The 27,264-nt window shown below is 35.1% G+C and overlaps 1 protein-coding gene across 1 annotated transcript; it reads left to right on the top strand.

Moving 5' to 3' along the window:
• The first annotated feature begins 2,852 nt into the window (after positions 1–2,852).
• On the top strand, positions 2,853–26,247 carry F11 (coagulation factor XI). Its single transcript, XM_074272546.1, has 15 exons — positions 2,853–2,899; positions 4,373–4,431; positions 6,961–7,123; positions 8,851–8,957; positions 11,065–11,224; positions 15,177–15,286; positions 16,851–17,010; positions 18,111–18,220; positions 18,338–18,500; positions 18,614–18,720; positions 19,727–19,895; positions 21,921–22,099; positions 23,530–23,625; positions 24,656–24,795; positions 25,675–26,247. Exons 2-15 carry the CDS (start codon positions 4,374–4,376, stop codon positions 25,831–25,833), a joined length of 1,881 nt encoding a protein of 626 aa, XP_074128647.1. The 5' UTR covers positions 2,853–2,899; position 4,373; the 3' UTR covers positions 25,834–26,247.
• The last annotated feature ends 1,017 nt before the right edge of the window (positions 26,248–27,264 follow it).

Genomic DNA, 27,264 nt, shown 5'->3' on the forward strand with positions numbered 1-27,264 from the left:
ATCTAGCCCAACTAGCTCAAAAAAACCCCAAAAACAAAACCATGAGATTACCCATTGATAGAAAAAAAATCCTGAAATTCTGTTGACTCCAAAAAAAGTTTTCTGTGGAATTGGGAAAAATACTTTCTAATTTTTTATACACTTAGAAAAATACATCTTTTGAGCCATTATTGTCAAATGCCAAAAGATTTCTCTATTAAACTAAGTTTAAGAAGCTAAGATTTTGTTTCATTTCTTTGTACCACTAATGCTGATCACAATTCATTCCACATTTTCATGAATTTCTCTAACTGAAAAGAATCTATGCATATCACTGTTAGGAAGCTTTAATCCAGTAATCCAGTGTGGTTATTGGATTATAGGATGTAGGGCTGAGAGAGGTAGTAGAGAGCACCCAGTCAAATGTCCTTTTGCCATGGAAGAAACAGACACCCTCTCCCCATCTCCTAAATCTGGGTCACTCACACAAAATAAGTGACAAAGGCAGATTTGACTGGGGTCTTCTAACTCTTAGAGAACGGGATTTAGCGTCAGGAAGACTCAGCTCCCCAAATATAAATCTGGCCTCAGACTCTTACTAGCCTTGTGATCCTGGACAAGTCACTTAACCCTGCTTGCCTCAGTTTTCTCATCCGTAAAATGAGCTGGAGAAGGAAATGTCAAACCAGCTCAGGATCTTTGCCAGAAAAATTCCAAATGGGGTCACAAGAGGACATGACTGAAATGACTGAATAATTTCTAACTTCCTTGCTGTCTAGTCTTCTAACATTTAACTCCCCTTCTGTACTCTCTTATCCAACAGCACTGACCTTTATGCTAGCTTTTCTTCATAACAGACATTCCCTCTCTGGACTTCAGGTCTAGAGTAGGCTTCTTCTTTCCCTCTGCCTCAAGATTTCCTTCAAGACTTTCTTTAAATCCTTCCTTCTGCAAGAAACCCATTCCCCTTAACTACTTAACTTTTAGACTCAACTTTCTAGGAGCCAATATGATCTGAATGTCATGATGAAGCATCAGAGTTGCACCAAAATGGAGGAGCTTTTAAGTTAAAGTTTTATATAGAAAAGTCTAACCATTTCCCCAATAGAGCTCTTCTCTTGTTCTGAAGCTTTCTGTTCCTATAACAGTGGCAGGGGAATTAAAGATACCTCCTTTTCACTATTGTTTGAATGTGGATGTGTAAACTTACCTTCTAAGTAGTACAGGAACATAATAATTTTATCTAATCTTAGATATCAGTTTTCCTTTAAAATCTTTCTGCATAAAGATTCTTGCCGTTCTACCTTGAGACTTCATTTAAAGCCAATGCATCTTGAATATCCTTTCTGTGAGACTGGAACAGATTAAATTTCCTCTTTTAACAAAAACAACAAAGTTAGAAACCTAAGAAAACTGAGCTTCTTGCAATGAGCCTGCCAAAATGTCCTTAGATAATAGCAATAGATCAAATAAAATTATCTGAATCGTTGGCTTCCATGCCACTATTCCAAGATATTTATACATTCTGTATACAAAAGCTTTTTATTATTTTATTTTTTTCCAAGCTCTAATCCTCAACATCTTTTCCTTAGAGGAAATTCAACCACCTTTTAATATCATTGCCTTCCCTCAGATAATTACTTCCCATATAATCTTAATATATCTCCATGTACAACATGAAAGTTTTCATATTGTCACTCCCATTAGATTGTGACCTTCTTGAATATAAAAGCAATTTTTGACCTTTCATTGTGTCTCCAGCACTTAGCACAGTACTGGGTTTCCTATGCTTGTTGATGACTAATCAAAAAAATAAAAATAAAAATAAAAAAAAGAGGATGGCCCCTTGGTTAGATTTGTTTATGTTTCTTCTTGCTCTGTAATTGTTTGAAACTCTGAAAGAGTTCATCCTGCAATAAATATCACTTTCACTGCCTCCTTTAAAGTGCCTTTCCTTACTTTTCATTGGTTATTTTTGACTCTACAGATGTTACCATTCTTCCTAATCTCCTTTTAGTTTATCTACTTCCTTGGGAATGTGATCTACTGCCATCATTTTGGAGACCTTATTTATAGCTTGTAACCTGTCAATTCAGAGTTAGTGACCACATCAGATGGACATGAGTCAAAATGGAATCTGCCTTCTTTTTCTAAATGCCATGGATCAGGAAAAGAGCCATCGTGGCTCTTTGGGAAGAGCACTGGCTAGGATACATGTTCTTGGCTCCACCAGGAGTTGGTTTATGTGTGATTTTGGGAAAATCACTTTTCTCTGTTTCCTCACTGGATTGGTCTAAAAAATTGCTAGGAATTTTTCGGCCTCTGCAGTTTAGGGCCCTCCTTTTTTGTTTGTTTCTTTATTTATTTTCAGGCATTTTTGAGAACTGTGAATTTTTCCTGAAAGCTGACACTATCAAATAATGTCAGAAATTCAAGAGGATCATCTGAGAATTCCCACAGAAATATCCTAGGTTGTGTGCTCAGACATAAACAACTCTATTAAGGTGTATTACTGATACAGCTGTGTGCCTCTCTGATTTCCTGATATTGCTCCAGAATATGTCTAGTCTAGTCTCTTGCTTGAGTACCTACAGGTACTCACTGGTACTGATAGAATATGTATTCAAGAAATAACCAGTTTCTCTTTTGGAGTATAAAATACCAGGAGGCTATTTCTCCCTTTAAAAGATGTTGGAGGCTAAGTTCATAAAAGTGAGAGAAGGGAAAACAACAGATATAAACTGTTTGTTTACATAACACAGATGACTTTAGGAAGCAAATATTTAAATCAAGTGAACTTTGCTCGGAGGTATGCACTGAGCATGCTAGGAAGAGATTTTTGTGTACTTTTTTGGTGGAAAGGAAACCTCTTCATTGTAGAGCTGTTAAAAGCAAAATAGGAATACAGCTGTGCTTTCAGGTACAGAGTTTTACAAATTATTTCATTTTTCATTTAGAACAATTTTAAAAATCTTAGAGTTAAATATAGCTACCTATATCATTAATTTTCTTAGTTTGTTTACCAACCATTAACTGAACTGGTATTTATGAATTCATTTTGGTCTGAAGGACATCGTACACCTTACAAGAAAAACTAATCTTAAATAAGCCAAGTTTTGGAGGATTGTGGCACTGCTCTAGCCAATTGGAAGTGTTGGCATCATTTATGACTAATAATTAGAATTTCAAATTTTATTCATGGGATTCTCTCCTTTGCCTCTAATTACTTTCTCATAGAAAAGTTGATTTCAATGCTTAGAGAAAACATTTTTTTTAACTCACCCAGGGCATTAAACTGTCATATTATATAGTTATAGTTTAGTTTTTTAAACATCATAACAGTTTTTGGGAAGAGGGACCAGGTCCATGATTTCATCTGGGTCGTTGAAGAACCTTTTTTTTTTTGGCCAGGCAAATGGGGATCTGATATACATCTATTGACTTAGAAAGTTGCCTTGGGCAGTGAGTGGTTAATGTTACTTCCACAAAGAAATCTGGATCAATAATATAAATAATAATAATGGGGCCAGCTAAACCATAACCCTAAGGCTTCATGTTGACTTAGAAATCTACCCACTAACATTATCTATATTCTATTGTGTGTTTCTTTTTTTATTGTTCTTAAATATTTCCCAATTACATTTTAATCTGATTCAAACCATATTTAGGAGTGGCATTGACAGTGATATCTTACATATCACAGCTAGTATTTGGACCCAGATCTTTCTGATTTTGAAGCTAGCTCTTTATTGACATGCTATGCTGGTCTTCAAGGACTACTGTTACTAATAAATTTCAAACATAAGTTTCATAAGTAAAATCTTGTGCTGTACCACAGGGAGAATGAAGAGTTCACTGATGAATTGCAATAGGGAGAGCTCCGAGATGGCAAAAGAGATCAAAAAAAGGGAAAGAAGTAAGAAAGAAGGAAGGAAAGGAGAAAAGAGGGAAGGAAAGAAGCAAGAGAAGAAAGAATAATGGGATAGGAGGAAAGAAGGATGGTAAAAGGAAAAAAGAAAGGAAGAAGAAAGAAAAAGGAGGAAAAAGGGAAGGAAGGAAGGGAGGGCGATAGGGAAGAAGGAAAGAAAGAAGGCTCTGATTTGGCCTGAAGTATCATAGATTTGGGTAACAGTGTTATAATCATTTATGTTGAGCAAAATAGAGGAACAGATGACCTCTTTAGGTTTCTTTCTCTTCCATGATTCTTTGAAAGTAGAGTCAGCACAGAGTCTAGATATCAGGTAATCACTCATGTAATTAGGAAAAAAATCTAGCTCAATAACTGCAGTTCTTTCATTACAATTTCTGCATCTGTTAATCAGCATAGTGATAAGTTTATCAAAAGTTAATAACTTTATTCTCCCCCAATAATGCTACGTGTTTCTCTTTTCAGAATGATTTGGCTTTATCAAATGATTCATTTCTCCATTTTATTTGCTTTGGTTTCAAATGGTAAGTGTGATTTGATTTTAAAATATAAGTTTTATGGACTAGAAGTTGTCTGATAACTCTACTAATAGCTTGGAAACCCACATATATTTGTAGAGAATAGTCTCCTATGGATTTAAAAGAATGGAAGACATTTTTATTCTCCTGGAATTTGTGTCTTTTACAAGCACCTCCAAAGAGTCTATTGTTTTACCCAGAAGAGCATGCCCATTTCAGGGGTGTTGGCAAGAATTGGATTGCTCATGTTATGAGATAAAACATCATTTACTACTGTAAACTTGAATCCGAGGCTGCCCCTGGCAGGAAAGAGCTGGGAGCACTGTTTACTTAATAATGTGCCTCTTGTCCTCTTGTCTCTCTGAAATATAATAATTGATTCCACTTATAGGCATGCAAGTTCACAAGATCAAAGGATGAACAGGTTTGAAGAAACAAGAAGAGAGAGGGAGGAGAAGAAAGGAGAGAGACGGTGAGAGGAAGGGAAGAAGGGAGAGAGATAAAGAAACAGAAACAGAGAGAAAGAAAGAGAGAAATAGAAAGAGGAGAGACACTGAATTAGAGAGACAGAGAGATAGAGACAGAGACAGAGGCAAAGAAAAAAGAGGGGCATAGATGGAGAGACAGACAAACAGAGACAAAGAGATAAAGACAGATACAGAGATAGAGAGACAGAGAAACAGAGGAAAGAAGAGAGACAGAGACAGAGAGAGAAACAGATAGAGAGAGGTGAAAACAGGCAGACAAAAAGGATAGAGACAGACAAAGAGAAGCAGATAGACAGTTATGGGAAGACAGAGACAGAGAGATAGACAGAAACAGAGAGAAAAAGAGGGAGAGATAGAGACAGAACCATAGATGGAGAGACAGATAGACAGAAACAGAGGATACTTTACAAACTTCAAAACATTATCAAATGCAAATTATCATTTTGGTTATTTGTCTGAGATGAGAACTACAGACTTATTTCTCCTGTCTCTTCTTCAAACTTAGGTTTGATGTCCACAACTTGAAAACAATTTAATTATGTGTGAACCATTTAAAGAAAAATGAAGGGACATAATTTGCATTTTTTAAAAAAGGAAGTACATTACATCTAATTTAATTATATCACCATTGTTTCCATATTAAAATGTGCCAACCTTGATTAGTTCTGCATAAACAGATATTAGGGATATTTTGGATGAGTCAGAGAGTATGGTCATTAGAATCACATGCTTATGTTTATAAAATTAGAGTTCAAGAAAATTCACTTGACAGTAAAAATGTGGCAGACACATCTGTCTTTGATGATTTAGGAATGCAATTCAGAATTTTTCTCTGCCCCAAGGCCATCATTATCTAGATAAATTATCATTTTATGGGAGAAAATGCAAGGAAGTAAAGTAATTGGAGATTTTTTTCTAAGATCACCAAGAAATTGCTTCAAGATTACTTCCTGTATGCCATTGTTGCCCCTTACAAGATTCAATTATCAAATCAATTAACAAGAAAACAGAGCAATAGACACAATTCAATAAAAGTTTTATTTATGCTTCATATCCTAATGATGGATGACTTTATAATTTAAATGGTTTCATTCATGATATTATTCAATGCATTTTCAACAGAAAGGTAGAAAGCCATAAAGTGCTAGACACAGAATATGTAAGATTTAGATCCAGTGGATCCATCTCTGATGCTTACTTGTGGTGTAACTAGGCTAAAGACAGAAATCTAGTATAATAATATCCCACACAGATTAAATCATATGTTCTTAATAGATGGATTTCACACTAATAATGTGATTTTCTATAGTCATTTTATAGTCATATAGTTTATAGTTATATAGCAAGAAGAATGAATACTTTTTGAATGTAGGATGACTACAGAATTCATACTGTGTACTGAAGTAAGAAATTAAGTATCAGTGTTCAGAGGGACCTAAGGAGGACAACTTAAGCACATGCACATGATCCCTGCGGATCCCCAAGGCATAAACCTAATCAATGAGTGTATTGTTACATTTTACATCTTCGTTAAACATTTCCCCCCTCTCTAATTTCTAACATCTCTTAGTCTATTAGTTGTCCTACTGCCTTCATTATTATTATTATCCTCCAAAGCACTAGTATCTCTCTCTTGACTAATTTACTTGTATTAAATGATTTTGTATTCATTTTATATTTATTCTGAATATATTTGCTTTATATATAGTGAACATCTATAAATATTTAGAATCTAAGCTCCTTGAGAATAGGAATTGGTTTATTAATAGTGACTGGCTTCTGGTCTAAGATCAAGTAATCTTATGTAACCTAGGATAAGTTTCTTTAGGACTTTGAGTCATTCTAATCAGTTAATTAGCAAGCGTTTATTAAGTGTCTACTAAATGTGCAGTGCTAAAACAGTGTCTAACATATAGAAAGCTCTTATTAAATTGCAGCCCATTGACTGATTAATTGATTTCATGTTTAGTTAACTGTCAAAGGGAGCTATCTAACATCTCCTCTGAAAGAAACTCTCTAATTAGATGTTTAATTTATTCCATCACAGAATGTATGACTCAGCTGTATAAAGATAAATACTTTCAGGGTGGAGATGTGGCTACCATTTTTACACCTACTGCCAAGTATTGCCAAATAGTGTGTACTTATCATCCAAGGTGTTTGCTCTTCAGCTTTCTGCCTTCAAGATCAACAGAAGATACCAGTAAATGGTAAATATTTTTAATTTTGATTCTAGATGGATATACATGTAAACACATACATGTATATGTACATGTATATATGTTTCTATATTTAAACACCTGTGCTCATATATTCTTCATTGGGTTGGGATTGGGCAATGGAATTATAAGAAGTTGAGCTGACCCCATTACACAAGTTTTTGCTAGGTTACTTACTAGACAATTTCATGAATTTAATTCAGTCCTAAAGTCAGTGAATGTGACAGAAAATTGAAAAGGACCTTAGATAATCTGAAAACCATAGGGAAAATTATGAACTAGTTATTCCTGTTGATATTGCCACTGGGTCAATATCTGCCCACAATCTCTTCCCCCCCTGGAAAAGTCAGGCACTTCAAGTCATAGACTCTAACAGATGTGGGAGGGAATCAAGAGATCTTCTAGTCCAACTCTTTAATTCAAAAATAAGAAAACAAAATCCCACTTCCTAATCCAGTACCTAAAATGGAGGAGGTCTTTAATTAATGCTTCTTGATGGATTGGTTTAAAATGGTTAAATTACTTGTCCAAATTTTCACAGCTAATTGGTAATAGACTTTTGACTAAAAGTCCAGTCACAAAAAATAAGTTAGCAGTTAATAGAAGTCCTTAATCCCTTATTCTAAATGATTGTCCAATGTAAGAATTCTGGGCACTATGAAGGTGTTAATTTTTTTTTTTTTTAGTTTTGCTTTGTTTTTCGAAGGATAAGTGGGTTTTGGAAATAATTTTAGCATATTTAGTCATTTTTTAGAATAACTATATGTCTGATTAGTCCTCATAAATACCAGAATGTTCCTACTATGTGCCATTCCAAGTTTCTTCCAACTAAGGCTACATTTAAGGTACCATGCAGTTATCCCAGTCTCACTGACTGCTCACAAATAAATGAAACTGTAGAAAATTCTTTAAACCATAATGCTAAGTCACTCTGGGGAATCAAATACTATTCTTTCACCGTGTGTCACTTAGGAGACCCATGAAATGAGGAGGATTTTGTTTTGAGATGTTCTGCACGAAACTAGTGTGACCATTTTGAAAAGTGTGGCAACTGCAACTATTCAGCTATGAATGACAAATGTCCTTTCTCTGAATCATTGTCATCTTACTCAGCCTCGACTCTCAAATTATGTTCATTTCTATAATATATAAAACTACTGGATCACAATCAATGATCTCTAACATCACTTTCAATTCTAAATGTTATGTTTCTATTTCCTTGTATAACCCATATCTTCTATATCCTATATATTCCTTTATATCCTAGGTTCTATTTAGAAAAATGTTTTCATCTTAAAAATAAAGATAAGGTTCCATGTTATTTTCCATTAGTCTATTTGGAGTTATAGCTTTTTATTTTTTGTTTCCAAAGATCATAATCTCCTCTTAAAAATGCAGTCCTACACTTGTATCTCCTTCCTAAGGAGATCTCATTTTAGATGTGCAACCCATAGTTAGCAACAACTTGTACTGGTAACAATATGGTTCAGTACATAGGGAGTACATGTAGTAATGCATAGGAATAGAAACATACATTCATATGTTTATAGAAATGGAGGTCATTTTAAATTAATCTGCTAAGAAAATCTTTTTGATTAAGTGTGAGACATAAGAACAGATTCCATTTTTTTCCCCTTGCTCTTCCATATGCTAATTTTCAGGATCCATGTTTTGTTTTTAACTACTTTCCCTTGAATTATGTTACTTTATAAACATAGGTTTGCATGCCTCCTGAAAGACAGTGTCACAGAGACATTGCCAACAGTGAACATGACAGGAGCAATCTCTGGATATTCCTTTAAACAATGTCAACATCAAATAAGTGGTAAGATATTCATGGTGGCTCAATGAAGATAGTCTTCATTGGGTCCTTATTTTCTTGTAAAATATTTTATTGATATTCTACAGTGACTAACTTGATTCGAAGGAATAAACTAAATATGGACTTAGGGAATCAATGACACCTCCGATGTTCAGGAAACCTTACTTCCTGCCCCAAAAGTGAATACGTTTATTCTCAGTTATCAATATTTTATTTTGCCCTCCTTATTCTCTCAATGCCTTATTCTTTCTATTCTCATATGCCCCTAAAGACTCAGATTTAAGTCACTGATTTAAATAAGTAAACAAAGAAAAGACTATGGAAATGAAGACAGAAACCAGGAGTGATACAAAGATGCATCGTTAATCAGTACAAAATATGGCACCAAGTCCTGAGAAACAAGAGACAAAGTCTTTGTCTTTAAGAAATACATAATCAGCAATGGAAGCAGCATAAACATAAATGAAAAGGGAATAATAAAAAATTTTGAAATCATGGTTATACTACTCAATTGTTATAACTTTAAATAACAAGAAGGTTGTTAATGGTACAAATAAATAAATGCATGATAAAATGTGAGGTGGTTTAGAGAACTGAATATAATAATGATAAGAGTACTTTAAGATTTGCAAAGAATTTATATATATATATATATATATATATCATTTGAGCCACATAATAACTTTGTGAAAGAGGTGCTATTATTGTCCCCATTTTGTAGATGAATAAATTGAGGCTGAGTGTGGTTAAGTGACTTGCCCATAGTTACAAAGGTAATAAATGTCTGAGGCTAGATTTGAATTCAGATCTTCCTCACTCCAAGTTCAACATACTTATCCATTCTGCCACATAGCTTCTTGTGGACTGGAATTGTAATTTATTCACCTTTCTTTCTGCTGCATAGTGACTTAAAATAATAAATATTCAATAAACTTTTAAGAATGAGTGAATGGGAAAATGAGAGGGAAAGGATGAATAAACTTAAGGTAGAGGTATTGTTACTAATAGGCCTGGACTTCTTGACTTATAATGGACAAGGTTTTGTACTGAGAGAGCCCGGGCCCAAAGAGACTGGAAGAAGCTTTCTTTATACTCTCTAGCTCCAATTATATCCTCATCTTGGACGAAGATTAGCCATAACTCATGCTTAGGGTCTCCCTTAAAAGGAATTAACTGGGTACCTTCTAAAAAAGATACTGAATATGCAAATTAATATCAGAGAAATGATAGCTATATGTTTCCTCCAGGGCTAAAACACCTATGTTATCTTCCATAAGAGTAAAGCAATTATTCAATTCCTTAATGTAGTGCTGGATTCACTCCTACTTGAAAGTGAATAAGAAGCCAGTGAATGAAGTACTCTAGTATGTTGGAAAATTGAAAAGTATTGATGATATTTTATTTTCTGGGGATGCAGTGTATAGCTTGAAAAAAATTGGATTTTGAATTGAGGGATTGGTTCAAGTCCTAGCAAACTCTGGGTAATACTCTGAATTCCATCCTACATATAAAATGGATATAATAATAATTTCATTACCTAAGTCTCAGGCAGAATGATGGGGAAAAGAGAGAATAGTATCAAATGACATAATGTATATAAAGTACTTTGAAAAAAACTAGGTCTCTCCATCTTAGTAAGGCTGAAAGGGGAGGACCTACTCAGAGGTCTGATCCCATGCTGAAATGCCCAGATACTTTGATCTGCTCAATTTCTGATAGGGGCCTATCTGTGACCTTCCTTAGGCAACTAATGGACCCTTTATTCTGGGGACTCACCTGATTGACTTAGCCCTCTGTAACTCAGAAGATTCATCAGTCTGAGCCTCCACAATAGCTGGAATTACAGGTGTGTGACACCTGTGTGCCCAGTGTATAAAGTATTTTCTAGCATTAAATTATTATTGTTTTTGTGTTAAGGTAACATTATGTAGATGAAAAAAAGAAATAAATGAAATTGGGAAGGGGAACTGGATAGAAAGTTGGGAAGGAAATTATTGAAATAGAACTATAGTGATCATATTTGGCACTGTATGTACCAATATGGTACATATATGGTGATTATAACAGCCAACTTAAGATAACAATATTTCAACTTCTTCTGCTTATCCAGCTTGCCACACAGATATCTACATAGGATTTGATATGAAAGGAACGAACTACAAGTCCTTTGTTACCATGAATGTTCAAGAATGTGAAGACAGATGTACCAATGATGCCCACTGTCACTTTTTTACCTATGCCACGCAGACATTTCACAGCGAGGCCCATCGGTGAGTGGTCTAGCTGAGTCTAGAGGTTCCCCAAAGGCATGAGTGGAAAATGAAATATCTGTTGACTCATGGTGTGTGTGGTACAAGGTACAGTCAGCATGAGATAGTATAAGAGGCCTGGAGTCAAGAGAGAAGTAAATGGAAATCCTACCCACTTACAAGATGGGTGTTTCTGATATCACCTTATCTCACTGAGTCTTAGATCTTTTTCCTGTAAAATGGGTTTGACAATATATGTAATACCTACCTTAAAGGGTTACTGAGAGATCCTGATAGAAAAAAATATATAAAATACTGGACTAACTTTAAAATATTATATTAATATCAAATTTATATTGTACATCATCTTAAATTATATCATGTTATATTATACCACATATTTAATTATATTATACTATATTTTATTATACAATTCCATGCCATTTTGTATTATATACGTATCCTATAACATATCTTATCAATAATTTAATATATCACAATATGACATTACATAATAATTTATTATTGTCATTGTTATTATTTGATATTTCTTATTCTGGACGCAAGATTTCATTTGGGCAAGGAGTTATGTAGTCAAGAAATTTCTATAAGCCAATTGGCGATCTGCAAGTTGGAATCTTAGAGAGTTTCTTGGGAGGAAAGAGAAATTAAATTGCCTAGGATCACACTGAGTGTAGTAGCACTCAGTAGAAATCTTCTGAGTCTGGCTCTCTATCTATTATGCCAGTGGATGGAGAGGCTACCTGGCTTCAGTAATTATTTGGTTTTGAAAATATCAGAGGAATCAGGAGAAGGAAATGTCTATTTAGTGCAAAATATTGTACAAGGCTCCATGAAGAGATGCAGAAAATAAATCCATGTCTTCAAAGGATATGTAATGCAATGGGGAAACTATCAAAACATACACAAAATGTGAATGAGAAAACATACAAAGGAACAGTATGCTGCTGGGGAAAGAACATTGTCAACAGAACTAGGGCTGAGTCTCACATTTGCCACTATCTAGGTGACTTTTTCCCTCTTTGAGCCTCAGTTTCCCTATCTGTAACATGCCGCTGTTGGATATTTAAGGCCACTTCTAACAGTAACAATTTAAGAATGAATACTTTTATCCAACCTGGATTTTAATGGTCTTAGGACATGTCTTACTATTTCTTTTATACAGAATCAGACCATGACTGAATAAAGCTATTTTTGTTTACATATGTATGTATATGTATATATATATATGTATATATGTGTATCTGTGTGTGTATGTATATATGTATGTATCTAATTTCTCACTTTATAAGGGCTAAATTTTTATTGTCTCTCAGAAATCAGCTTTCATTGGTCTTGCTGCTCCTTTTTGGGTTTTAAAAACATGGTGCAGGGAAAAGAAAAAAATGCTTCTACCTCTTATTCCTTAATAATCTTCAACAAATTATTTAATTTCTTTGGGACTGAATTTCTTCATCTGCAAAGTGAAGAGATTGAACCAGAAGACCATTATGGTCTTTTCCAGCTATGAATCTATGAACTATTTCTCAAACTGAATTGAAAATACAGAAAAAAGAAAACAGCTATTTTTCTCCCCAACTTATTGTTAAAATCAGATCTCTTTCTCCTCTGTCTCTGTCTATCTCTCTGTCTCTCTGTCTGTCTGTCTGTCTGTCTCTCTCTCTCTCATATACACATATCTACATATATAGATAGAGACTTACCTATTCAACAGATTCCTGATGTGAGTAGATTTTCATAATTATGAGCCCTCCTCCTCACTCTGAGTTTATTCTTTCTCTATACCACATTTGTATAATTGCTATTTTTTCCTTTTTCTAGATGGTTTTGCTTTTTAGAGTCAGATTATATTAAATTCTGCCCCAATCTTTTTTTTTAAGCTATTCAATTGCTGATATCAATCTTAAACATATAGCATATATTTCCATCTAAAAAACATACACAATTTCTCCATGTTGAATTCCTTGAAATTATTTTTTGATATTGGCTCTTACATGTTAAATTTGCTGTTGAGTTTGGGTTTGGCTAACAGAAAGTTCTGAAAATCTGCAAGGTCATTGAATATTCTTTTTTTCCATTCAATTTTGTGGATAATTTTGCTGGATATGATATTTTTGGCTATAGGTTTAGTACTTCTGATTGCCAGTATATATGATTCCAAGACCTGTGGTCTTTTATTGTGGCTGCTTATAAGTCCTGTACAATTCTAATTGTAGCTCTAGCATATTTGCATTGTTTTTTTCTTGTTTTGAGAGTTTTGAAATTTGGCAATAATATCCCCTTTGTGTTTTCCAGAAAGGATCTCTCTAGGTGGTGAATGGTGGACTTTTTTTCTATTTCTACTTTCCTCTCATACTCTATCATTCCAGGACAATTTTCTTGGATTATTTCTTGCATTATTGTGTCAAGGTTTTTTGGTCATAGCTTTCAGGTAGTCCAATGATTCTTCCCCACTGCTTTTGCACCCACCAGGTGTGCTGGCTCCTTCTTGCTCAGGGTCCTATCTCTGTAGTACAGCTGGACCCTGGCATTCCCAATCAGCTGAGGTTCTCTTTGTCTTCCTGGACTCAGTCCCTTGATTCCATACACAGTCTGGGAGGTAACACTGAGCTAGCTCTAGCAATGTATGCATTAACCTCATCATCAATGTGAACATCCCTGGAAAATATACTGCAAAGGCAAGTGAACTTGGCCACAACATTCGAAATTTCTCCATTTGCTGAAACCAATGGATCTACATATAGATAGTGAGATGCTGGCTGGTGGAGAACCTCTGACACATTCCAACTACTCACCACCTATGGAGCCACATTATTGAGTGATAAAGGACATGGGTCTAGAGAAAAAGGATTAACACTTTCATACTGTTCTCAGTAAGCCATCACTTATGTCAGGTTGGAGTCAATCTCTCTTTAATTGAATTTCCAATTGAATAGATTGTGAATACTATTAGATTTCTTTTGTGGGGTAAGTGCCTGGCCCAGATTCTGCTTCAGCAAAGAATTACAAGACTGGAGCACTACTGTTCATACAAAAGCTGACAAATCTTCCAGGTTCTATGGCAAGAGAAGGTGATTCCCTCAGGAGTTCAAGGTTGTCTTCATTGTCCATTTCTATAAAGGAAAAAGAAACCTTATCCCATGATAATCACCAGGAGGTCTTTCTCTTAGTCATTGCTGTTTAGATCCTTGCCAGAACTCTCCTTAATATTCTTCATCTGGAAGATGGTTTTCCAACCAAGAACCAGTGTGGCTTCAGACAGGGGTAAGGAACAGTCCATATGGTGTTTGCTGCCTGACAATTCCAGGAGAAATGACAGGAGCAAAACAGCTCTGTATACAACATTTATAGATCTGATAAGTATCTTTGATATTTAATTTCCTAAAAGTTGCATATGTGTAAGACTATATAATGATACTTACAAAGACACAATGTGGTATAGTGGATAAAATGCTAAGTCTGGAGTCAGTAAATTCAAATATTTTCTCTGACATTGGTTGTGTCACATCCCTATTCAAGTCACTTAGATCTTCTGAGCCTTAGTTTTGTCACTTGTAAGGTCAGCGATTTAGACAAGATGACTCCTAAGTTCTTTTAGACCCCTTAGCCTTTAATGCTATGATTGTTCAGTATGATCTAATGATCAGCATGGTGTGGTTAAAGAGCCTTTCCTTGCCACTGGAAATGTTTGAACAAAAGCCAGATGACCAGAATAGTATAGAATTCCCAGAATAGTATAGAAGGATTTCCCCCCTGGATGGGATTACATGATCTAACACTGAAATTCTATGATTTTAAAGTATGTTTAAAAGTGTGATATAATTGGATGATGCAGTTACTCAGAATATATCAACCATTATGGATTACCTTAACTACATTATGAACATAATTAGTATATAGTTATGGGCTGATGCATTTCTGAGTGATATTTTTTCTTTTTTCTTTTCTTTAGCAAGGTGTGTTTGTTGAAATATACTACAACAGGATTCCCAACAAAAATAGAGTTGCGTGAGAATGTGGTATCTGGATTCTCATTGAAATCCTGTGCAGTTTCTAAAATGGGTAAATATGTGTGGATGTGTGTGAGTGCATTAGGTCTACTTTATCTTGTAAATATAAAACTAATTAACAGAACATTTCAATAACAAACTACTGCTACATATCTGCTTTGTGCAAAACACTGTATTGGGACCAGTTATAAAACAGGCAAGGCAATGTTCTTGCCCTCATGGAGCTTCCAATCTAATGGGAGGATGCATGTACATAGATAATACAATAGTATAGTACAGGATAAATGCTATATAGACAGATAATACAAGGGAATTGATACTGCTTATGATAAGATTTTAATCTGAGGAGCCTTTCATCCAAGTTATCTCTTGGCAAAAACAAACAAACAAACAAAAAAAAAAACTAAAAACAAACAAACAAACAAAAAAACCCTTTAGAATTCTATAACAAAAAAGATGAGAAAAGATGGGAAAGTTTTCATCAAAGAAGTATTATTTTTAAAAGTTAAAAAGATATACCATCTTATCCCTCATTTTAACATGCTGAACAAAATCCTGTTATTTAGACTATATTATGCAATGCTGACGGTGTATTGAAGAAGTTTCTTAACACTAGTTAGGGAATTCTTAAGGGACTTCCTGTTGCTAGTGCTCTCATTAGCAAATCATACTGTGTTCTCAAAATATACTACATTCATTTACTTATATATACCTGGATCTGTGATTTCATCATGGGTGTAGGGAACTCCTAGTGAAGATATCTCTACCAATGCAAATCTGTACATTCTCTAAAATGTATGGTCTTAATGAAGTGTCTGGGATTCCTGAGATTATTCAATCAGTATTTAGCAGAGGTGGGATTTTGGCTTATTTTTTCTAATTCCAAGACCAAACTTCTATCTCTGTCTTTTAATGTTTTCTCCTTCTAATTTTTTTTTTTTTTTTTTTTAATTTGTTGGGCTAGCTAGGTGGTTCAGTGGATAGAGCATCAACTTTGGAATCAGGAGGACCTGAGTTCAAATGTGGCCTCAGACCCTAGATACTTACTAGCTATGTGACCCTGAGCAAGTTACTAAACTCTGATTGCCTTGAAAAAAAAATAGTATGCATTCATTTTTTTTCTCCTTATCTCACCTCTAATTTCAAAAAAAAATAAAAAATAGAAAACCAGAACTCTTGTAACAGATATTTATAGTCAAGCAAAACAAGTTCCCACATCATCTAAGTCCAAAATATGTTTGTCATCGTTTTTTTGAATCTATCATCTCTCTGTCAGGAAGTGTGTGGCTTAGTTTATCCTAAGTTTTCTATGGTTGGTCACAGTACTTATTAAGTACTTATTGTACTTATGTGTACCATTGCTTGGTACACAGTACTTAAATTTACCAAAGTTGTTAGTTTGTCTTCATTCTGTTGTTGTTGTACAAACTCATTTCTTCATATATTTTTGAATATAAATTTCCCTACTAGAATATAAGCTTGTTGAAGGCAGATAATTTTTTTTTCATTTGATCTTTGGCTTCCAAATGCACAAAGTATGTGGTTAATAAATGCTGAATGAATGAATTTCACTGTCACTGAAATGACTGCAATGTTAAATTTCTTCTCTTTTGTAGCTTGTATTCGGGACATCTTCCCTGATACCATTTTTGCTGATATCAATGAAGACAGGCTTTTCACACCCGATCCTTGGGTATGCCAAAGTATTTGTACGCATCATCCTAACTGCCTGTTTTTTACATTCCTATCTAAAAACTGGCCTACAGAATCCCAACGGTAAGAGGGCAAAGAAAGTAGGATGTGTTTCCTTTAAAATAAAGCCAACCAAAGGCCTTTATTCTACATTTCAAAATTCTTTTAAAAATCCCACTTTAAAATAATTACAAAAGAAAAAAAACACTGAGATTACATTTTTATGGTACCCCATGCCAGTACGCTGAGGACTCAGCTTGATCACTCCTTAATAAAAGTAGGGTGCATCAGTGATCAAAGACACCATCATCCCTCTCCTCTTGTCCCCTCAGGAAACCTCAGAAAAGTTTGGCACCCAACATAATCCTAGTCCATATATAAGGGATAGACTTATATGTAGGAAGAATGTGATTTCAGGAGCAGAAAAAAAATAACCCCAAGAGATCATCAACCCATCTTAATGCCTGAAGTTCCACCATTAATGATTCCTTCTTCTTTGTTAACCATTATCTGCTTTATCTATATTCTCTTTCACAATAACAAATGTGGAAGAGTAAAAGACCTGAGCTCAAATACTGGCTCTATCCTTTGCTACTTGTATATCCTATATAAATCATTTCCTTTCTATGGACCTTCTAAAGTAAAAGAGAATTATATTCCACATTGAAGTCTTATGTCCCAAAATACAGTTTGCTTTCCTTCATGTGACATGAGATGTTCAGCTTGCAACAAAATTCTTGAGGAGAAAGAAGTAATACTAATTATATAGAAAGATATCAGATAGATGAAGATTAATTTTGCTTCCTATAAAAATTTTGCCCAATGGTAGAAAATAGGACTGGAATTTAAATTCAGCTTCAGACATTCCACTTAGCTGTGTATAGCTGGACAAGTCATTTACTAATCTTTATCTGTCTTATTTTTTTCCAACTGGAAAATGGGCATAGTATTAGTCTCTACTTTCTAGGGTCATGAGGGCCAAATGGGAGTGCATAGCACATTGTGAATATTTAAGAAATGTTTGTTCCCTTCATCTCCCCTTTTCCATCCTTTCCCAAAACACAAATATAGATAGGGAAAATAAGGCTATGTGATCATAAACTGTACCATAGTAAATATTTTGGAGTTGCAAGAATTTTAATTGTGTCATATGGTTTAACAGCATTCTCAATTCTTTCTTTTAGAAATCTTTGCCTTCTTAAAACATCTCAAAGTGGAATTCCAAGTACACGAATCACCAGGGAGAATGCCTTTTCAGGTTTTAGCTTATTAAACTGCAGACACAGTGTCCCAGGTAAACAATATAATCAGTTTAGTAATGTTTGGGTTTTACCTACAGAATTATCACAAAATATGGCCAATACATGCATTTTATCTCAAATCTGCTTATATGTGTTTGCTGTCCATCTAGTGCTTTGTCATGGCTCTGTTTATCCCAACACTGATTTCTTGGGAGAGGAACTGGATATTTTTGAGGTCAAAGATTATACAACCTGCCAAGAAAGGTGCACAGACACCATACGCTGCCAATTTTTTACATATTCACCATCTGGAGAAACATCCAACAAAGGGAAGTAAGGTGGATTTTTAAATACTACATAGAAAAATTATTCAACTGCTTGAAAATACATAAATGCTTTTCCCTTAGTGGCATTCTTCTTCATAATGATTTATTTCCTTCATTCAGAGGTAAATGTTATTTGAAAATGTCTTCAAATGGATCCCCAATTAAAATACTTCATGGAAGAGGAGGCATCTCTGGCTATACATTAAGGCTATGTAAAATGGAAAATGGTAAGTGACATGTTACTTGAATTAAAAAATCCTGCAATGACAGAACTAAAGGTCTATTTGCTAATTAAAATGATCATTAAAAAAAAAAAAAAACAATAACTGGGCCTCAATGACAGAGTTTGGCATCATTATTTGCTTTCCCAAATAAGTCTTATCTTGTTAATTAGAATGATAGCTGTAAATGATGATAGATGTAAACACAAAGCAGGTCTGCCCCTCTCAGGTGATTATCTATCATCTTCTTTTTATTTTTCTTGTATGTATCAGTCTATCATCTGTTATCTCTCCCATTAGAATATAAGCTTTTTTGAGGATTAAGACTACTTAGGTTTTTCCTTGTAAATCCAGTACCTAGAGTAGTGTTTGACATATAGCAAGTGCTTAATAAATGCACGTGATTGCTTAATTCTTATATGCAGAAATAGAAATGAACAGTTAGTACTCAATAAATATTGGCTGCATTGTTGACTTGAGGAAAAAAAGTTTTCTTCCTTATATTTCTACCCGGAGTTATGGTGTCTTGATCAGTGCAAGCTGACTATTTATTCCTAGATAGCCCCAGAATGGACCATTCTGTTTCTAAAAGCTTATCTACCTTTCTACTGATGTATTTTCCACCTTTTGATCTAGGAACAGTAAGCAAATCAATTATGCCATTACTTTGGGGAAGGGCAATCTGCTTTATTATTCCCTTATAATCCCTATTAATTTGCGGACCCAAATGTGTTGCTTTCCTTTATTAGAATGTTAGCTCCTTGGGCAATTTTTCCCTTTCTGTTTGTATATCTCAAGCTTAGCACAGAGTTGGCACACAGTAAATCCTTATTAAAAGCTTTTTCATCAATTAATTAATCTATTTTTGTCTGGGAAGTATATAATTAAAGGATATAGAAGGAAAAATAAGAGATCTAATTTATAACTATCATTTATCTATCATCTTTTTTATCAACCATCTATAATTTATCTGGCTGCCTCCTTATCTGTTGCATATGTGTGTCTTTTCCAGCATGCACTAACAAAATAAAATCAAAGATAGTTGGAGGAACAAACTCGGTTCTTGCTGAATGGCCATGGCAGATAAGTTTACATGTCACTTCCCCCATCCAGAAACACCTGTGTGGAGGATCCATCGTTGGGAAACAGTGGATATTAACAGCTGCTCATTGCCTTGAAGGGTTAGTCTTTTTCTTGTTTTTTTGATGCCAAATTTATACCCACCGTTGAGATTTATTACTAGCTAATGAAACTCTCTTTCAAAATATATATTACAAAATGATTGAGTTGGAAGGTTCAGAGCTGGAAGTGACCTTGGAAGTGATCTAGTCTTATCCTCTCATTTTACAGATAAGGAAACTAAGGACCAGAGAGGTTAAGTGATTTGGCTAAAGACACATAGCCCTTGAGTATTGAAGCCATATTTGCCCTCATATTCTCAGATACCAATTCTGATGCTCTTTCCATCCAGTGGTCCTCAAACTTTTTAAATAGGGGCCAGTTCACTGTCCCTCAGACTGTTGGAGGGCCAGACTAAAGTAAAAACAAAACCTCACACTCTGTCTCTGACCCTCAGCCCATTTGCCATAACCTGGCGGGCCGCATAAACGTCCTCAGTGGGCCGTAGTTTGAGAACCTCTGCTAGACCATACTTCCCAGTAGCTATCACCTACTTAAGCTCTGTCATTTTACATGTAAGGAAGCGGCAACTCTTTAAAGGGGACATGGTTTGCCTAAGGTCACCCCTGGTGCATGTTAGAACTGGACCTTCGACCCAGGTCTTCTAACTATGTCTTTCAATATAGTCCAATCCCTTAGATTAGGGCAATGCTTCAAAGAGAAAATACTAATCCAGGGTCTAAAAGCAGCAATATTTTAAGTTTCCTATCCTTTTGAAAAATATTTCTATTCAATTTTATAATATCTTTGCCCAGGACTCCCTTCATCTCCCCCAAGAATCCTTAGATCCTTGGGCATCTTTCCATGTTTACCTGCATGGTTGTATGAGAGTCCATACCTTGCCCAATATAATCATAGATTATTACTCTCTTTTCTAGCCTTTCCTTCTGCTAGATCCTATGCTTTCTAGATTACTAAGGAGAGAGCCACAGGACTGCAGATCCAGAGCTTAAAGGGACCTCAGAGGTCAGCTGGCTCAATTCTCCCCACTTTGCCCCCTCCATTTCATAGATGAAGAAACTGCAGCCCAGGGATATCACACAATTAAGCACTAGGGACCAGGTTTTAACCCATCCCGCATGACATCAGAGATGTTGCTCTTTCTACTGTCCCAATCCACCTTCCTCTACATCCCCACTTGGGATTCTCCTCTTTGATGAGCTTTATCCATGGCCTATGGGGAGAGAATCATTCCCCAGAGGAGTCTTTGTAAAGGTGAAGCAAAACAGAGAAGCCCAAACTGAAGAGGTAATGTCCCAGGGAATTTTAAGGAGTTACAATTTGTCTCTCCTACCTAAGAATATTCCCTAGCTTCTGGCTCCATTTAGACTGCACCCCTAGGAATTGGTAAAGAGGTATAGCCAGATGAAACAAAAACAGCCTCACAAAGTCATAGTGCTAGAAGAGAGCTTAGATATAACCTTGGCCAACTTTTCAGTTTATAGAGAAAGAAACTAAGAAACTATGTAGGTTGGGGATAAAGCTTGAACTAGAAATCATTCATGAATATTGTTCAGGCCCTTGTTGTTCAATTGTGTTCAACGCTTCATGGCACTATTTTTTTTGGCAGAGATATGAGATTGGTTTGCCAATTATTTTCCCAGATCATCTCACAGATGAGGAACTGAGGCAGACAGGGTTAAATGACTTGCCTAGGATCACACAGCTAGTGAGTGTCTGAGGTCAGGTTTGAACTTGTCTTCCTGACTTCAGGTGAGACATTCTATCTAGTGCATTGACTAGATTTTCTAGATTTCTTGTACCTGTCTATGAATGTGCCGGGGAGGGGAAAGAGTCTCTTCTAAATATGAGGAAGAGATTAGTTCTTAACATTCTGTGACTGGTAAAGCTTAGTAGCATTATGTTATTGTTTACCCACTCCCAAGTCCACCAGGAGCCTCCAATATTAGGCATTCAAAAAAGGCAAGTTAAAGAACTCAAGTTTCTCTAAATTACTTAAAAGCAATAAATATTTGCAACATTTTGTAAAAAGAAAAAGAGCTGAATCCTCTGCTTTTGTTCTTTAGACTAGAGAGTGCTCCTACACTTTTAAGGGTCTATGCTGGCATTGTAAACCAGTCTGAGATACATAGAAATACTCCATTCTTCAGAGTTCAAGAGATAATTATTCATGAAAAGTATGAAATAGCACACCACGGATATGACATCGCCTTGTTGAAAGTTGAGGTTCCGATTAATTATACCAGTAAGTAAATACTTTTTTGGAAGCATTAGCTATATTAGTCACCTAGATGAAATATTGTATTAGTTACCTACATGTAATATTGTACAGTACCAATCCTGAGGTCTCAACTTGGTGATCTGGCCAATTGTTTTGGTATCAGGGAAAGCATGGGAGCCTGGGGAATGGATCACGCCTATGTCTCTTAGGAAAAGGCTCAAAGGACTTAGTGGCTCAAAGGTGTAACTTCTGCCTAATTGTTTAACATTTTAGAAGGGTAAAGAATTGTGGGGAAAGTTTTATATAGAATAATATAGAATCATGGAATTAGCTAGGAGAAATCACATACCCACTATGGTCTGAAGTTTCTTCATCTGTAAATTAAGAAGGTTGGACTAGATGGTCCCTAAAGTCTATTATCTTCTCCAGTCCTCTCCTTTTGTAGAAGAAAAAAAAATCGAGACAGAGAGAGGCTTATGATCTGTCTAAAAGTCACATAGTGAATCAGTGGTTAAGATAGCATAGTGCCACGGGAAGACTAGCAGACTTGAGATCAGAAAATCTAGATTCTGCTAATTACTGTGTGGCCATGGAGAAGTTAACCTTTCTGAACTTCAGTTTTCTTATCTGTAAAATGGAGATAATAATACTAACTACAATATAGAATCATTGTAAGGAAATTACTTTGTAGAGGCAATATGGTGGAGTTGCAAAGAATATTGGACTTGGAATCAGAGACTTGAATTCAAATCATGCCAACACTTACTATTTGTATGACACTGGAGAAATCACATACCCACTATGGTCTGAAGTTTCTTCATCTGTAAATTAAGAAGGTTGGACTGGGTGGTCCCTAAGGTCTTTTCTACTTCAACTCTAGGATCCATAAAGAGTAATAGAAATGGGAACTAATTTTTTTGGGGGAGGGAGAAGGAATAATACCTTATTGAGTACTTTCTATGTGAAAAAAACTGGGGAAGTAGGTGCTGTTATTACCCTAATTTTATATATAGTTGAGGAAACTAAGACGTAAGTTAAGTGACTTGCTCAGAGTCATATAACTAGTAAGTGTCTAAGACTAGATTTAAACTCAGATCTTCCTGACATCAGGCCCAGTCCTCTATAATGTAGCCTAGTAGAAAGAGCACTGAATTTGACATTAGGAAGATTGGTTCAAATCCTGATGGCTTGTTAGTCTTTGCTTTTAACTTGGACAAGTCAAGTGACCTCCAAGAACTCAGTAAAACCATGTGTAAAAAATCACTCAAATGTCCTTCCTTTCAAAATTCTGTGATTTTCCATGACCTATTTGCAGAAATAAAGACATTTAGGACAAAGAGGTGAAAGAAGAGATTTAGAAAACTCTTTAGGTGGGAGCTCAGTGGGGATCTCTACTGGAGAAATAGTTTTTTTTCCCCCATCCTAAATAACTAAACTTTAAAATTAAATTTTAGGTCTCCAGAAACCCATATGCCTTCCTGCAAAAGAAGATGGAAAAACTACATATACCAATTGCTGGGTAACTGGTTGGGGATACACAAAAGAAAGAGGTAATGAATATATTTTAAAATATGATCTGTTAAAATATGGGGAGGGGAAGAAAATATGAAAAAATAAATTTACATGATAACTTTGTGATATATTTAAAAGGTTTAGCAAGTTATACATAATAGATTTGCAGTTTCATGTGCAATCAACTTTTTTTAAAATTATACAATGTTATGCTTTGTTTTGTTCCATAAATTAAAAATAAAATAAAAATTCAAAAGCATATTCTCTGTTCTTTAGGAGGTATCTAAATGGTATTGTGTGTGCCTTGTCATATTTAGAAGTGGAAGCTTTTTGAAAGATTATCAAGCCCAAGCTCTTATATTTGCAGTTGAGGAAACACATTAAAAGAGGTTAGCTCATAAAAATCTGAGACAAGATTAGAACTCAGGTTATCTGGATCCCCAGAGTTCAGCTTTCTCTCTCGGTCCAACTATCTAGTTGTCACTTTAGTACATATATCTAAAGAATTAATAGAGCAGTTTAGCAGCAAGCTACCTTTTCAATTTCACTGTAAGCTTATCTCCTTTATGCAATTTTTTTCCAGACAAATTAGGCTACTCCCTGTTCCTTGAATGTCCGGCATCTTCTATCTTCTGCCTCAATTCATTAACACAAGTTGTTTCCCCCACACCTGGAATGCACTCCCTCTTTTTGTTATCTAGTCTTTATGAATTCCTCTCTCTTTTCAAGACCAAGCTCAGGTAACACGTGAAATCCACACTGATCCCCACAACTGAATGCATCCTTTCCTTCCTTAAATAATTCGAGGAATGGAGAGGTCTCTAAATTTAAGCATCTCATCTTTCTTTTGAGCTACTGCAACTCTGCAGTGGCTTCTTCATGTAGGCACACCATGTATGATCTTGTGCCATGCTTCCCTTGTTTCACAATCAATTCCAAAGAGACCTTGAGAATGTCATTGTAACGCTTCTTCTGATTTCTACTTGTACATACACATATAACATAATTCTTAAGAATAAATCATTTATACCACTTAAAAACCCAAGGTCTGTGCATTTTCTACTGTAGGAAAAGTACAAGATACTCTTCAGAAGATTTTTGTTCCTTTGATAACAAATGAAGATTGCCAAATGAGTTACAGAGAACACAAAATAACCAATAAGATGATCTGTGCTGGTTATGAAGAAGGAAAGAAAGATGCTTGCAAGGTACCAGGGGAAGCTTGGAACAATTAAGAGTATAAATAAGAGAAAGCTTTCAGGAATTATTTGAACGTTGGGAGAGGGGAGAGGGTAAAATAAGCATTTATTAATAGAACTACATGTCAGGCACAGTGCTAAGGGCTTTGTAGATTTTCCATCATTTCATTCTCACAACAACTCTCTGAGGATCATATATGTATATATAAATACACATATTAAACAAATACATATGTGTCTCATTTGTGTAAACATGTATGTATATAAGGAGGGCAGATATTTGGCACAGTTGAGTCAGAAGGGTCTGCATTCAAATCTAGCTTCAGATACTCACTAGCTTTGTGACCCTGGTAAGTCATTTAACCCTGTTTGCCTCAGCTTCTTCATCTGTAAATTGGTCTAGAAAAGGAAATGGCAAATCAGTTTATAATTTTTGCCAAGGAAACCCTAAATGGGGTTGGACATGACTGAAATGAGTGAACAACAATAACAAAATGTTTATATATACATGTACATATATATTATATGTATGTGTGTATACTTATACATGTTGTGTTCTAGACCAGATTTTATGTTTGTACCCATATAATACATACACACACACGTGTGTGTGTGTGTGTGTGTGTATATATATATATATATATACATATATATATATATTTTACATATACACATAGTATATGCACAATTGATAAACCTTACCTATTTCATATGCATGGGTTTATGCTCACATATGAAACTTAGAAACTAAGGCAAAATAATAACATGAAATTCTGAAACATTGAGACTGAGGTACAATGTCAGAAATCTCTGATCAGTTTTTGGGGTTGAAGTCCCTTGGAAATGACTTCTATCTTTAAAACTTTTCTTTCTTTCCCTTTCACACAGGGAGATTCTGGAGGCCCCCTATCCTGTCAGCAAAATGGCATCTGGCATTTGGTGGGTATAACCAGTTGGGGGGAAGGCTGTGCTCGCCCAGGACGCCCTGGTGTTTATACCAAAGTGGATGAATATGTGGACTGGATTCTAAAAAATACTTCAACATGAAGAGGACCCTCAATGTCTTTTGCCTCTGGGAAAGAAGAAATAAGTTTTTATTTGTAAAATAGTTTTGTTGCAAATTATTTCCTTTAGTCCCAGTGAAGTCTTCAATTTTCCTTTGTTTTTATTTTGAGAGTAGTCATGGAGTACTGGCCAGCTTACTTTGAGGCCTGAAGAGTCTGGGTTAAAGACCTGCCTTTGATATGCACTGGCTGTAAGACTTTGGAGAAGCCACTTAATCTCTCTCTGTTTTATAGCAGCTCTCTCAGAGCTGCAAACAGGATGCCCACTTGCATTGGTAAAAAGGATTTTTTTCACCTGAGAATAATTTATAACAATAAAAATCACAGTTTTGGTTCCTATTCTTATCTCCTAAGATTACTTCTACTTGTCTGCAAATAAAGCATGACAGAAAGAAAATAACTTTTGGCTCCTTTGTTTCATGTTTTTAAAAATTAAAGTGCTAGTGTTTGATCTGTCTGCCTCATACTACTGCTATACATATTTATTAATATGTTAAACACATGCAACTTTAAAAATTGAGATTCCGATGATTTATGTTTTCACTGATACAAAAAATTCCTCTGTAATACCCTTTGGTTCAAAAGTAATCTAGAGTAGTAGGGTCAAAGACAAATAGCAATGTCTATGCTTACATATATTAATAGTAATCCATATGTAAGGATCTCTGTCAACAGCATAGAGACTCAATTTTAGTATTTATATTACTTATTTGGGGGGTATTTTTATTCATTTTTAAGTTATGTCTCAGTTATATTTTAATTTGCTTTAGACTATACTGGGAAGTATTGCCCAAATGAGACTGGCATTTGTGTGTGACACCTTTTTAAACTGTGATTCATAACCCCTTATGGCTCTTGTAACTGAATATGGGAGATGTGAAATTATGACTGATTATTTTTAAATGTTTGATTTGCATACCTGTCATATATAAGACTATATACTTGGGATTGTGTAAAAATTTCTTGGGCAAAAAGAAGTCGTAAATGGAAAAAAAGTTTAAGAAATTCTGGTCTAGAGCACTGAGAGGTTAATTGATTTTCTCATGGTCACAAATCTAATATGTGTCAAAGCAAAATGTGTGAATCCAGATTTTCTTGGCTTTTAGACCAACACTCTCTCCACTCAATCATGTCTACTTCCTATTTGAAAGACAATTTTTATAGACAGTGAGTGATTTTAGTTAAATGCAGACAGGGAAAATGAAACTGAACATGTTCAAGGAACTCATTATCTTTGCCTGGAAACCCATTTCTCTTTCAGACTTCTCTTTTTTCACAAAGGGTGCCATTATTCTTCTAGTCATTCAGATTCTTCCTACACCTTGGAATTTTCCTCAACTCTTTATTCTCCGTTCTCCCCCTCATCAATAACTTACTGGTTCTATCTCCAATAGCTCATGCATGTCTTGTCTTT

Source organism: Sminthopsis crassicaudata, chromosome 6 (genome assembly GCF_048593235.1).
Source record: "Sminthopsis crassicaudata isolate SCR6 chromosome 6, ASM4859323v1, whole genome shotgun sequence".
NCBI lineage: Eukaryota > Metazoa > Chordata > Mammalia > Dasyuromorphia > Dasyuridae > Sminthopsis > Sminthopsis crassicaudata.